Source organism: Neopsephotus bourkii, unplaced genomic scaffold (genome assembly GCF_033783945.1).
Source record: "Neopsephotus bourkii isolate Nb327-2 ecotype Australia unplaced genomic scaffold, CSIRO-AGI_Nbou_v1 NB_1388, whole genome shotgun sequence".
NCBI classification, from domain to species: domain Eukaryota; kingdom Metazoa; phylum Chordata; class Aves; order Psittaciformes; family Psittacidae; genus Neopsephotus; species Neopsephotus bourkii.
Window position 1 is genome coordinate 2182290 of NW_026901866.1, and position 14915 is coordinate 2197204.

The 14915-nt window shown below is 39.0% G+C and overlaps 1 protein-coding gene across 1 annotated transcript in view; it reads right to left on the reverse strand.

Moving 5' to 3' along the window:
* SCFD1 (sec1 family domain containing 1) overlaps positions 1 to 12136 on the reverse strand; it is a 50781-nt gene extending 38645 nt beyond the window's left edge. The window contains exons 1-7 of the mRNA XM_061367648.1: positions 12025 to 12136; positions 9746 to 9816; positions 8836 to 8924; positions 7839 to 7929; positions 6926 to 7048; positions 5163 to 5250; positions 1112 to 1201 (exon numbers count right to left, since the gene is read on the reverse strand). Of these exons, the coding sequence (XP_061223632.1) occupies positions 1112 to 1201; positions 5163 to 5250; positions 6926 to 7048; positions 7839 to 7929; positions 8836 to 8924; positions 9746 to 9816; positions 12025 to 12055 (583 nt within the window). The 5' untranslated portion in view covers positions 12056 to 12136. The remainder of the gene's footprint in view (positions 1 to 1111; positions 1202 to 5162; positions 5251 to 6925; positions 7049 to 7838; positions 7930 to 8835; positions 8925 to 9745; positions 9817 to 12024) is intronic.
* Between the last annotated feature and the right edge of the window lie 2779 nt (positions 12137 to 14915).

Consider the following 14915-nt stretch of genomic DNA (forward strand, 5'->3'; position numbering starts at 1 on the left):
ACATTTTTTGTGACATTCTGAGATTAAATTTTTCAAGTGGATAATACAAACTTACACTAAATTTGCCTCTTGCAGTCTTTATGAAATAAAAAAATACCGTATAGAAATATTAAATAAAGTTTTACAAAAGTAAATAATACCTCATGTAAGAATTTATGAGAGGTACAGTGTGCACTAGAAAGATAGCTAATATTCTGTAGAGCAGACAAACTATTTCATATAGAAGCATTTAGTTTCAAAAGGTTGAAAGTCCCATTAAAATTATAATAATTCCGATAACACATCACAATAGGTCAGTTACAACTCACTGCAGGGTGAGGTTATTTTCACAAGCACGTTTTTCATTGGCTTTCAAGTTTCAAAATTGTTAACTACCATTTCTCACACTCATATATAAATGTGAAAATTCTAATACCATAGAGTTTAAGTGACTGAGTAAAAGAGATTTAATCTGTATCATCCTAACACTTGAAAGAACTCACCAGGTCCAAGGGAATCTCCCTTGAACAGTCTGCCCTATAGTGATCCCCAGCTCCCCTTGTAGGAATGCTGTCTCAGACTGACTGGTTTCAGTGAGAACTTGTATTAAATGTCATCACTGTGAAAAACGTATGAGCTAAGTATCAAGGAAACTCACAATAAAAATAAATAAAAAAGCAAATTTAATGCATCTTCCTATTCCTTCAGTTATTTCACTTAGACCTTTGCAGGGTTTACTTATGTAAGCCTTTGTTTTGTGTTATTTGTTGTTTGGTTGGCTTTTGTTTTTTGAGAGCTACAAACCTAAATTCAAACTTAAAGCACTATTAATCTTTACTGCAAACTACGATTTTGTTAGAACAGTGAATCCAAACCTTTGCATTTCAGTATTCTTTTCCTATTGATACTGAAGATTGACTCGACTCCTATATAGGATAGACTTTATTGTCTCTTGCGGTGATGTATAGTAAGGTCATTAACCTACCCCATGAACTATTGAGAATTCTGTCACAGATCTAATTCTGCTTTTCATTTACTATAGGAAATCACTAAACTTCAAGGTATCTCATTGAATATGGATCTTTTCTAAAAGGAAAGCATATGGAAAACATGCTAAAATTTGAAAACTTACCAAGTGTAACAAAAAAGCAGAAGAGGCTATCAACAATAGTGTCCATGATAGTTTCCATTTCTGTGTCTGTTATATCTGGTCGATTAATGGCTAAAATAGTGTGGAAAAGTTAAGAATAGGGTTAAACAAGTTTATGCCACTTTAATATGAGAAAACAATCCTCTTCTTACATAATGGCTGTTAATAGCCAACAGCTTTTATTGCAGAGATCAAATCGTGAAATGCCCCTCTTAGCACATCCATTTAAGAAAAAAAATTGGGAGAACCTAAATTGCTGCTCCCTGTATAAGGTCAAACACTACACAATCTTTTCCAACTATCTCTGACAATGCATACTGTAACTTCTGGACTGCGTCAGTATTGCATTGTTGAAAACCTGGAAAACAACATTATGGAGCAGAAATGGCCATCTACTTGGAAACCAATCATCAGATACAGCATCCTCAAGAATTACCTGTATAATTTAAAGAGAATTATAATATGCAGTTATCTACACTTAAAGATTCTAAATGCCACCACTTGTAACAGAGATTCCTCTCCCCCCTTTTTTTAGTAAATTCACAATCTCCAAGTTAGGGATAATTCCCAACTTTTAAAACATTTCACACTACAAATGGAATGACTTCCCTCACACATTTAAGTCAAAAAAATATAACATGTAGCAACATTTCTATTAAATAATTAACACTGACAGGCATATAACAGCCAACAGGACACACCAAACCTAATCTTATCAGAGGTCTCAAGTCAAGCACTATTTCTGAAGTCATGCCACAAATTCCATCCTTGTTTGTTTTACTTCAAAATTTTCTCGCATAACTACCTGTCCTATACTCCTTCTTCAAAAATTAAATTCAAAGCTCTAAACATCAAGCCTTCCATCCCAAATTTATGTATGGCCAGCTACAATCATTCTCTAACTTTAAAGGTGCTTTCCCCCCCCTGCTTTGTCCTCTAAGAACTTTAGACAGATGAATTGTATTAGCAATTTCTATCAGCAGCTATTCTCAGGAAGTCAAACTTCTTATTATGCTGCTGGGATGCAGCAATAGACATGCCCCTGATGGTGTTTTTGGTTTTTGTTTGCATTCCAAGTTCAAGTTGCTGAAATATCAGCACCTAGAAAGGCAGACTCTTCCCAGGATCCGTATTTGCCTATAATTCTTAAAGCTCTGAAACAACTGGGCTATCATTCTGTAGTTATCTCCAACTAACGGTCTCGCAGTTTATAGGCAGAAATAATCTTCATTTTAGTCCCTTTTCTTTCTCATTTTTTTAAATTTAATTCTCTCATTATGTTTAATATACTCATTTATGATGTAGCAGTAATCTGTGTACTGTTGGTGACTTCTAATTTTGTGTAACATGCACATTTTATGAGCACATTCCTGTTTTTTTTGTACCGCAGCAATCAACACAAATATTCAGTATTACTGCTGAATATGTCAACCTTTGAGAAAATCCATTAATAACCCTTCAGTAAAATGTTCTGTTGTGTTTTCTATATATTCATATCTCTCTACTGTAATAAGCTTATGGCAACGCATCTACTGCAGGAAAGTAAGCTTAGATCTACATTTTCTTGTTCTTTTACAAAATCGATCTGTCTTTGGTAAAGAAGTATTCACAAAGCATCAACCAGGATGCCAAAAACTGTATTTCTTTGCCCCTGCACTCCTACTGCCTCACACGGTGAGATGCATTGGATCAGTGCTCTTACAGAAAACTGATCATTCTGTATGGGAGATTAGGTTTCTGTTTGATCAGCTTTTGGAAACAGCCCACTTCTAGACTGGTTTAAGTATAGCGTGAAACCATCTGGTGAGTGGCAAATTTCAGTGGCCCAAGAGTGGAAAACAAACCGCAGAGAAACACACAAAACATTTTCAGTCATTTAAATTCAAATTCCTTGCAGCTAGCAGGTATCTTATGAGAGCTGCTCAAGTACCTTTACATCCACACAAACACAACACAAAACAGTTATTACCAAAACTCTTTAACAGCAGGTTTTAGTGAAAAAAAAGTCTGCTTTTCAAACAAAAATGCCCTTCAGAAGAGGCTTTTTTCCTCTTCTGTGAAACAGAACTCAGTATTACAGATCCAGTTTTAAAGGAAGGTACCAACTCTGGGAATCTGGAAAGGAGAAAGATCTTACCACTAAATGTTAGGCATATGGAGAATTCTCATCTCTACCTGATCACTAGTGAGTATTCTGTGCATCTAAATAAATCAGGAATTAACTGTGTAACACTGTGTGTAGACACTGTAACTACACTAAAGTAATGAGGAGCAGCTGCTAAAAAAGGGCTGACTTGCCTCTGTCTAACACAGTTCCGCTTCTTCCCTTGCACTGGATTTGCAGATCACAAAAATGAGCTGTTATTTTATAAGAAACGAGGCAACTGAACAAACACTGCAGCTCCAACACTACTAGTTCCGATGTAAAAGTAGGAGAAGATGTGAGAAACTACACCAGGTGCAGCAAGACAACCCACCCTGTAATAGCTAGCCATTTGAGTTAGAGGGGCAGGAGAGGTAGTGTGGTAGTTCTCTGTTGATTTAGCATATTGAATGGGTCAGAGGAACACAAAAATCAGATAAAAGGGAGGAAAATCACGTGGACAGTTATGCCAACTAGTATATGTGTTGACTTGAGCTGCCATAGCACCATAGATGTAGAGGTAACTGACCTAAAGCAGCCACTTGGTTTCCCTGATATGTTCCAAAAGAGGTCCAACAGAAATCCCAGGAAGAGGAAAAAAAAGGCTTCCATACAGCTGACTTCACTTACAACTCAGAGACTTATGAAAAAGCTGACATTTGGCTCACATGCATGCAGAAGCAATCAGCATCTCTTATTTTCTAGAAAGTCCTTTCCCAGATTCTTCCCTGTGCTAATCTGGCCCTTGATCCTAACATCTCCCTTCGCACACCACCACGTTTTCATGTGTCAAGAAAAGGAGACACTGACTGGCTGCTGTCTAAACGACAGAAGAAGTTCTGTCAGTTAAAGTCATCTTTCTTGCTTTGTATTCCTTACAGTAACTTTCCAACTGACCATTCACACAGAAACAAAACACTAATTCCTTAAGAACTGCAGAAGGGACGATGACTAGTAGTGCCTAAAACAGCAGGCACCTGCAGTGCCTGTCTATATGTGTAAACAATGCAGTATTTTTCCTATATTATTTCATGTGTGTCCTGGGTTCAGAAGTAGCAGTCATTTTTCTCCTTCTTAGTAGCTGGTGCAGTGCTGTGTTTTTGACTTTTGGCCTGGGAACAGTGCTGATAACACTGATGTTTTTAGTTGCTGCTTAGTAATGTTTAGTCTGACCAATGATTTTCTGAGTCTCATGCTCTGGGAGGGAGGAGGGGAAGCCGGAAGGAAGAAGAGACAGGACACCTGACCCAAACTAACCAAAGAGGTATTCCATGCCACAGCACGTCATGGCCACTGTATAAACTGAGAGCAGTTACCTGGAAGGGTTAGATCACTGCTCAGTTGGGCTGGGCATCGATCGGCTGGTGGTGAGTGGTTGTATTCTCTTCCCTTGTTATTTCCCTTATCATTATTATCATTGGTGGTAGCAGTACTGGTTTGTGTTATACCTTAGTTACTGGACTGTTCTTATCTCAACCCATGGGAGTTACATTCTTTCAATTCGCCTCCCCATCCCTCCAGGAGCCGGGGGGAGAAAGTGGGAGGAGTGAGCGAGCAGCTGCGTGGTTCTGAGTTACTGACTGGGCTTAAACCACGACAGTGTATAGAAAGGCCTGCTACTCGTTTTATACCTATACTGCAGTTTTGCTTGACTAAATTTGTTATTTAAAGATACATCAGTATTTTTCAGTATTACAACAGCTGTGTTGTAAAGATGCTAAAATTAATACCCAAGAACTGCTTCCTTCATGACTTTAAACTACGTCTAGCAGATAAACCTGAATTCTGAGCAGATCAAAATAAAATCATTGCTTAGAATTAACTATCACTTCAAGAGTAAATTTCAGTATCAGACATTTTGGTATAATTTTTTATACAAACTTTACTTACCACGATAGGAAACAAGTTCTTTGTTTTGGTTACACAATACAAACATGTCATCTTCTAAAGTAATAAAATTAAGATACTGATCAAACACCTAGAAATCAAGGAAAAATGGTCAGAACAGCACAGAGTGAAGCATTAAAAAATCTCTTTGGTTTATTGCTACTTCTTTTTGAACCTTTTACAGCACTACCCATTAAAATAAAGAAATTAAGATACCATGTATGAACTAAAAAGCCCATGCAAGGATGGACTGATAGCATAAAACACTAGAGCACTTGAAAAGTGCTAAAAGAAAACAGTACAAATATTTCTGTGGACAAATTTTTAGGAGCCAACCATCACTGAAAAAACTGCATATTGAGAACATTATAAAATTACAGGTTTATTTTTTATTAATATGAAGGACTACAACATAAACAGGGCTGAGCTCTTAGGCAGGATCAAAGAAAAAGGGCAATATCTAGACAATGAGATTACAGCCCACAAATTCTAATTTTCCTGTAACGTAAATGTACATTCAGGGAAAAAATTAGACTTTTCTGTAACATGGGACTTCACAACCATAAAAAACATTTAAGAGGGTTAGTTCACGGTGCTACACCAATTCACTCCTACTGGAGATCTCAAGTTTAAATAAGACTAGTAGTTGTCATTTCATTTCACAAGAGTTTCCTTTTCTCATGCCGGTAGTACTTCCTAACAGGATTGAGAACAGGTGAATGTATTTAAGTATATATGAAAGCAATAGTTAATAATTTACTGGTTTTGGTACAGACACTTAACAAAAGTAAGAGGGTAAATACCTGATACCTGCCTTTAAATCATAAGGGTGCAGGAGTGTACTGAGTAACAGTGTGTATGTATGAAACATCCACCTCTACAGTACACTGCCTATTAAAAGTGACAACTGCATTAATACTGCACTTTTAGTGTATTTAGGAGCTAAAAACTCCATCCTATTATATATGCACTAGATGCACTCATTGAGCTGATGAGATTGGGAATACTCTGAAACCACTGTATTTCCCCTCATCATTAAGCATAAAGGTCTTGCAGCACTTGAACTTCTGACTAAGCTGAAGCATGGTACCAAGCTGCATTATACTGAGATGACCGTAGATAAGCTTTTTAACCGAGCAAATCTATGCCTAACACCGAATCTAGCTAAACATTTATTTTGTTCATGATTCAGTCAGAAAAGCTGCGTATGGCACTGAAGTGGCCATGTAAAAAGGACATGGAACTGTTGGAACAAGTCCAGAGGAGGGCCATGGGGATGATCAGGGGACTGAAGCACCTCCCATATGAAGACAGGCTGAGAAAGTTGCAGCTGTACAGCCTGGAGAAGAGAAGGCTGTGTGGAGACCTCATAGCAGCCTTCCAGTATCTGAAGGGGGCCTATAGGGATGCTGGGGAGAGACTCTTCATTAGGGACTGTAGTGATAGGACAAGGGGTAACGGCTTCAAACTTCAGCAGGAGAAGTTTAGATTGGATATAAGGAAGAAATTCTTTCCTGTTAGGGTGGTGAGGCACTGAAATGGGTTGCCCAGTGAGGCTGTGAATGCTCCATCCCTGGCAGCGTTCAAGGCCAGGTTAGATGAAGCCTTGGGTGGCATGGTTTAGTGTGAGGTGTCCCTGCCCATGGCAGGGGGGTTGGAACTAGATGATCTTAAGGTCCTTTCCAATCCTAACTATTCTATGCAAGAATGCAAAAACACCTACAGTGGTAGCATCTTTAACATTACAGACCGGGAGATTTTCTTACCTTAGACACTTGAGTTACTGCATTAGCACCTATGGCAGCATTTGCAATATCTTCCAGTTTACTTCTTGAAATGGCAGAAATAAAGTTTAAATAATAAGATTCATAAAGCTGGTTTCGAAGATCCTAAAATGAAGGAAAACCACAAACTTTTTCCTGAATAAATACTAATATATGTCTGACTAATTAAAAAACATTCATACTTTTACTATGTGATGTTCCAATTAACCACAGTTCAATAAATTTTGGGAAGTGTTTATCTTTCTGTTGATACAGCCCCGTACATCATGTTTTCACTACATAACTAAACATAACCAACCTAACACAGAACTGCAAAAAAACCCCAGGAAATGAAATTTAAGCTGCCAGAGAGCAACTATTATTCCATAACTTATCACTGACCAAAAATTTCATTTCCTTTTTTCCCTTCCCAGTGAATGTGAAAAACGGAGGTTAGCCTTGTCCAACCCTCCTGCTCAAAGCAGAGTCAAATAAAGCAGGCGTTTCAGGATTGTGTAAAGTTTTGAACATCTCCATAGATGGAGACTCCACAAACTTTCTATAGACAACTTGTTCCAGCATTTGCCACCCTCATTAAAATAGCTTTTTCTTACGTTTAGATGGAGTTGCCTGTATTTCAATTTGCGCTTACTTTGACCTGTCTTTTCACCTGCAGAATACTCTCTCTGAAAGAGAAGACATACTTACCTTTCTACTTTCTGGGAAGTTGAAGTTTTGTGTGTAAAAATTATAGGTAATATTTTTTGACAAATATGTGCTAATATATAAAAAATGCAAGAAAAGGCATCCAGGTATGCATAAGGAGCAGATACAGAACAGTCACACTCCAGTGAGTGCAGGAGTATGCCACACACTGTTGTGCCCACTCATTTGAAACATTAAGAATGCAAGCTACCTGGCACATTCTGTCAATATTTTCTTCTGTTGGCATCACAAAATAAACAGCTGGAACATCTGGAATAGCATCCCGATCCGAATGCAAAAGCCTGAAAGGAAGAAGTACAGCTTTAATATGTTCCTCCTCTGATTTGTGTAAAATTATAAAAATTCAAAGAAATTATTTGTACAGACACATTTAATTTCCTACAATTTCTCCCTACATTTAGCTAGATTTTTTGTAAGAACACGACAAGAAAAAAATCGCAAAAATCATACTTGCATTTTTTTGGCTCAATAGATGTCACCAAAGTTTATTCAAAGCTTGAGGAAAGGCATAAATCTTCAAATATAGATTAATCCATTCAGAGGAAGGTAAAATACCACATCCACCAAGTTCATATACCAATTACAAACTGTTGACATAACAACAACACCCCTGCGTATCTCATAGCATTAAACTTGTCTTTCCTTCTTGTCACATTTTTCTCACATTTCTGCTGCTATGTCAACATGTTAAACTGTGTTTCCATTTCCAGCCTTCACTTAGGAAGGACAACAAACTAAATAAATGTAATCTGAAGAAAATTAAATGGGAAATCTTATAATAATACTTAAAGATTGCACCTGCTTGACAAGAGACAAACTCTGTGTAAAAAGAGAAGCAGAGAACATGCACAGTCCGATGAAACATTTTGTGCCAAAATGATTGTTACAGATTTGTAACAGACAGGAATTTCTATAGATTTAAAAAAAATACCTATTGGATAATTTTCTTTTTTTTTTAAGAGGGGCTTCCTGTACTTAGTAAGAAATCCTACTGACCAATGTATGGAATCATCTCTCCACTCCCTGATTCTGAATAATACCATCAAATTATAGGAACAAGTCAGGGTATAATTTTTATTTCAGTAGTTCTTCATTGAATGATTTGCAGTGTTCATGATTCTGCGGAATATTAAATCAAGTCGTTTCTAGGAAAAAAAAACAACAACCAAATTTTTAAAAGTACTTACAGATGCAAAGTGATCCCCATATCTCTCAGCTCTTTCACTGACAGCAAAGGTGAGATTATATCTTGGCCAAATCTGTCATAAATGAGAACCTGAAAAAGATACGCATCTATTTATGAAGTGCCGTAAAAATGGATACTGCAGAATACAGGGTACAGTGGATACAGGAATTCCAGTTTAAGAAAGTACTAGTCTAACCTGAGAAGTGCTAAACATTTACCAATTTATAATTAATCATTAATTTGTCATGGACTTACATGTATGCTTATTAATAAATAAATAAAAATTGAAGAAAAACTCTGATAAAGGGGAAAAAATAATAATTTCCATCTCCTGAAAAGTGTCAGTCAAACAGGAATATGCTGTCAGAAATTTATTACTCTAAATGCAGAACTTTGCTGAATTTGGAAGAAACAAAGGAAGAAACAGAGAGGGAAAAAAGGAAGTAGTGATAAAAGGCAACAGAACAGATGAAGAGACAGAATATATACTTTGTAGTAGCAAAAACTTCTCACACATTACAAGTTAGCTACTTTTTTAAAACTAACAAACAGCTTGAGCTGAGGTTGTTCTACATTTAAGGAACTAAGCTTATTTCTGACTCTGTGAGTTCACCTGTAAGGTATCATGCAATGAGAAACACACCTAAGTATATTTCAAAAATATCTTTCTCAGTTACTCATTGTAATCTTGCCTACATAGTCAGACACTGTGTCTTCAAGCAGCCAGTATCTCAAATAAGTATTTTTCTAATCAATTCTGATACTCAATTCTGTATATTCATATCACATGAAAAATTATTTTGTAAAAGTTCATAACATAAAGAAGATGCTTTAGTTAGGTAAAATTTGAAAAACTGAACTTTTTTTTGAACAGCATAAAATTCTCCTACTCCTACTCAAATAGTTCTTACCTTCCATACTGGTTCTCCTGTGCTGTTTTTAACAGGAGGAACATTGAAATTCAGCATACGTTTCAAAGCCACTGGAAAACAAAGCAGAATAATGCTTTATTATCCTTACACTTCAATAACAGAGATCAAACACACTAGCAAGGTTTTATTATACATATCATTTGAGAGGAAAACCACCATAAAACATAAATGCAAAAGTCACATTTCATTATTTTTCTCCTTCATGTGATGAGAAAATTTTCTAAGAGGACTCACTCCATATTTGACTGCAAAGTGACACAGAAGCCTCAGAGAATTTCTTGGTGAAGACAGGCCAAGAAAGCATTGGGTACCCCAGCCTCATCTGCATCCATCACCACTAAATGACCAGCTCCATTAAGCAATGATACAACATTCTTCCTTACTCATATTTTCGCTACTAATGTCACAACAGAAGCTCTTCACATTGCTCTTGACATATGCTGCAGGTCTTAACTTTAGTTGAACTTCGTCTTTCCTACCACCACCCATCATAGAATCATAGAATAGTTGGGGTTGGAAAGGACCTTATGATCATCTAGTTCCAACCCGCCTGCCATGGGCAGGGACACCTCACACTAAACCATCTCACCCAAGGCTCTCTCCAACCTGGCCATGAACACCACCAGGGATGGAGCATTCACAACTTCCCTGGAATGGGTTGCCCAGGGAAGTTGTGAATGCTCCATCCCTGGCGGCGTTCAAGGCCACCCATGCCCAGGCAATGTTTCTTAAGTCCTCCTTCACAGTCTGACCCTGCTTCCTCCTCCATTGCACTGCCTTTTCCAATCACATTACCAGCAGCGAAACTTCCTTTCACATTTAAGTTGAATGCTTTCTGGGGCAAGGATCAGGTTTTTACCATGCTTGCACGATGATATGCTTTGACTAGTTATGAACCAGGGTAAAGGTCACAACAAATAATGCACATATGTGGTAATACAAACACCAAATGATAGTAAGTCCTTCCCAGAGTACCTTTTAGTTGTTCAATCTACCTCCTTGCAAAATGACCTCCCCAATGGGAGAGACAACAGGGTTCAGCGGTACAGCTTGACTGAAATAATCAAGAAACAAGGTGAAGAATGGAAAAGAATAAACCTGTATGGAGTAAGAGCTCAAAGACAGCAGGCTTTATCAGAAAAGCAGCAGAGTGAAGAAAAGTAAAGAACTGTAAAGGAACTTTAAAAAACGCTGTACTACTAAATGGCCACAGGAATGAGACTACAGAAAGTAGACTTCTGGTACAAAAAGAATACTACTAGTAAATATTTAGAAGTCTACACAGAAATGAAGACTGAGATTGTCTGGCACATGATTTTAGGCATTTCATGTTAAATAAATGCACCCCAAACCCTCTGTATCACCAGAAAGACACTGCAGTTGTCAAGGAGAAGGTGACAAGGTTACAGCTCAAACTACTGACCAAAACCTTGGAGAGTAAGAGAAGTAGAGTACTATGGAGTCGACAGGCTCTATGCTTCAGTAGTATGTTCAAATACATGGCTTAAGACTCCATAAAGCAGCATCAAGACAGAGAAGCAAGAGTCACTTTTGGGCTCGGAGCAGTATGTAAGGAGTGCCAGAACCCTTTAACCACAGAAAACCTCCTGTGTAATCTCGCGCTCTCAGCTTCCTGTCAGTACAGACTCCGACAGCCCTATATAATCTCAGGAGGAGCATCGCAACTGCAACTTTGGTTTTGCACCATTAAACCGTCTTTCCCATTGATCCCTGCAAGGAGCAGAAAGGCAGCCGAAACGAGGGAGGACACAACCCGCCGCTTGCGGCCTCAGAAGGGCTCCGCACACGTCCCGGGGCCGCGGGAGCCCCTCCCCGGGCCATTTCCACGCCGCGGCGGCACCTCGGCCACGTCCCCGGGGCCGCACCTGCAGCCGCGGCCCTGAGCCCCTCAGCGGGGCTGAGCGCACTAGGCAAGAGCTGCTCCCAGAGTCCCCCGGAGCCCCAGGCCCGCGCTGTACAGGCAGCTGAGCGGCACCCCAGCGGCTGCCGGAGGAGAAGAAGCAGAAGGAGGGAAAGTGCCTCCGTCCTGTTGCCGGGAAAGCCAAACCGGGCGCGAAACCCCCGACAGAGGCGAGGCGTCGCGGAGACACCCCCATCCCGCGCCGCGGCCCCGCCGGGGACAGGGAGGGGGGAGGTAGGTGAGAGCCCGAGCTACAGAGCGGGCCCGACCTTGAGCGTTCCCGCCCCGCGATAGGCGACTGCCCCAGTCCCCGCGACGCGGCGCGGCAGCAGCTCACCTGTCTGCTTCTCGCGGATGCCGGCCGCCATCTTCCTGCCCCGCCAGCGGCACCGCGCCCCGCCCACCGCCGCGCACGCAGCCGCCGGACGACGTGGCGGTCCGTACGGTGACGAGGGGCGGGACTCGGTCGACCCTGCTTAGCGCCGGCTCCGGAGGCGCGACAAGACAGCTGTGTTCAGCGGTGGCGCCCGGAGCCTGGAGTCCGTCGCGGGCTTGAGGGAGCTGCATCCTGTGGTTTAAATTTGGGCCTGTGCTTTGCCGCAGCTGAGAACATAAAACCAGGCTGAGGTCTTTCAGACTACGTGCTGGGGCTCTTTTTCACCTTTGTTTTCCTCTTCACCCCCCCCCCCCCCCGCCTTCCCTTCCACACGCCAAAGCAAAAAGCGGCAGTAAGTTTTTGCTCTTCCTCGGACTGAATTTACAATAAACACCTGAAATGCTCCCTTAAATGGATCCAGGGAAAAGGACTATTTTTATTCTTTTTTTCATGTTTTTGAAACGTAAAAGCTTTTCCGCAAAAACGGAAAACAGTTTAAGGTTACTTGCCTTTGCCTTAGCGCATATCAGCACACAGCCTTCCTTTGGCTGATCACATTTTTGCTCATCATTGCACCCTTACACAAGTCCTGTATTGTAGTCTCTCGAACTGGAGACTCCCTCCAAGTCAGTTCTGGATACAAAGGTATTCGGTAAACATGGGTGTATGCAGGTCCCCAAATGGAACTACAGACAACAGCAATAACATTTCTAAAGCTAAAACCCATTAAATCACCAAAATAATACCAGTGAAGTTACATATTTATTCCAAAAGAAATTAAACTTTTTATTGCACTTTGAATATATACATGACAGTTATTTCCCACAGTTACCAATTACTTCAACACTGATGCTATACTTGCCAAGTACAGCGTTGCTTGAAGATGCAACAGCAACAGTTCAGGCACTGATCCTGCAGTTAGAGCTAAAACTATTTACAAAATTATACTTTCTGTAATATTCCAATTACTGTAAGTTTTAAAAAGAGCATTGCTTATGCAATACAAAATCAGAGGTTTTTCTAGTAAGCATCTTTTGCATTAACAAAATCAAGTCACAGAAATTTCTCACCCCTTCATTTTTCAAACATATCTAATACTTGAGGTTTGGTTTTGTTCTTCAGATCATTAATACTAATCTATTATTGTTTACTAGAAAATGATCGCTCTAGAAAATAAATAGCTTATTTGATGTGCTAATTCCAGATGGAAGCTTAGGGTTTGATGCAGAAGCTGTGGGGTGAAGTTCTTTGGCAAAACACAAAGGACTGCAGTAGTCCTCTTGTGGCCTTGACATGTCTTGTGAAAGCTGTAACTTCTACAAAAATGTATTTAATACACAATGCTAATGCAGATAACAGTCAATCTCCATGTGTTACAGAAATACTGAAAGCAAGCAACTTCTCTAAACTATTTTCCAGACATGCCTCAGGTTGCAGTTTATGTAAAATGGAAACTAACTGATAATATTGCACTTCAGTGACCTGCTATAGCAACTGAAAACCTGATGGTCATTATAGCTACAGAAATTGCTTTTATGTTTTCCAGTCAAGAGGCCTTTCTGTGTTTTAATGGATTGGAAGTCAACTTATTCAATGGAATTTTAGTGATCAGTTAAAAGTAATTTTAAGATTGGTCTATATAAACGTTGAAAAGGAGCAGAAAAGAAAGTTCCTCTCCACAGTAGCATTTAGGAATACAATTTGAATATATCAAAAATTATATTAGAATGTATAGATTGCGCTGATCAAAGTAACAAGAAAGGCAACTTGTCTTGAATGTGTACATATCAGTATTAGGCAAGAAGTCTTCTCAAGCAGTATTGAAGACTTTGTGGATTTCATGTTTTGATACAGCACTCTATAGCAGAGTTTTAAAGTTAACGTACAAATGACATTAAGTTCTACCTTTACATAAAACTGCTAAATTCAAAACTAATAAGCAGTAAAACATGTGAACCCTATTTTTATCTCAGGTACTTTTTGAAGCCTTATAATCACGTTACCTTTCTTCACTGAAGGTTTTAAAATACAGTTCATTAATTCCAAGTTCTAAACCATTTCCCTTGCAACTGCTAGTACCAAAAGTCCAAGAACTGTCCTTTAAAATTACATGCTCTTGTTGCAAGTTCTGTACTTCCCATACAGAAAAATAACACAGTATTACAGAAGACATTTATCTCTGACTAGGCAAGAAAAAGGAAGACTCCGTTGGGTACACCACTCATTTTTTAAAGTATAATTACCTATCTGCAGGAGTCACACTGCTATGTTTTAAGAATATGAACATACAGTGAATCATTATACAAATGAATTTGCGACAGAGCATTCTGAAGGGTAAGAATATAAAGAAGTTATTGGCAGTATGACATTTAAAAATTATGCAAAGACAATAAACATGGAATATTATTGGAGAAAAAAGTAAATCAGAATGGAATAAGAAAAAACTTTGTTTATAAACAGTCAACTGACATTCTCCAAGATCTCACTGATACATATTTTAAAGGGAACTTTAATACGCTTTTGGCTCAGAACCAGAAAACCCTTCCCCGGATCAAGAAAGAAAGAAGCTTTAGCAGTTTACAAAAATATTTCAAAATACCTGCATATTGTTTAATGAACAATACCCATTTGCCTCTTTGTCTTTAACCCTTTACAGCATGGTCTCAATTTTGTGAATCTTGACTGCCACTTCCAAAGTTCTGGAGTTGCAGTACAGTGCTATGTAATTAGCATTTAGTAATACAATTTATTAAGAGGAGGAATACTTGTAATGAACCTGAAACCAGATTAGCCTGGTTCTGGTGGTGGGTTTTTTTTCTGAAACACCTATCCATTTATAATTTATTGTGGAT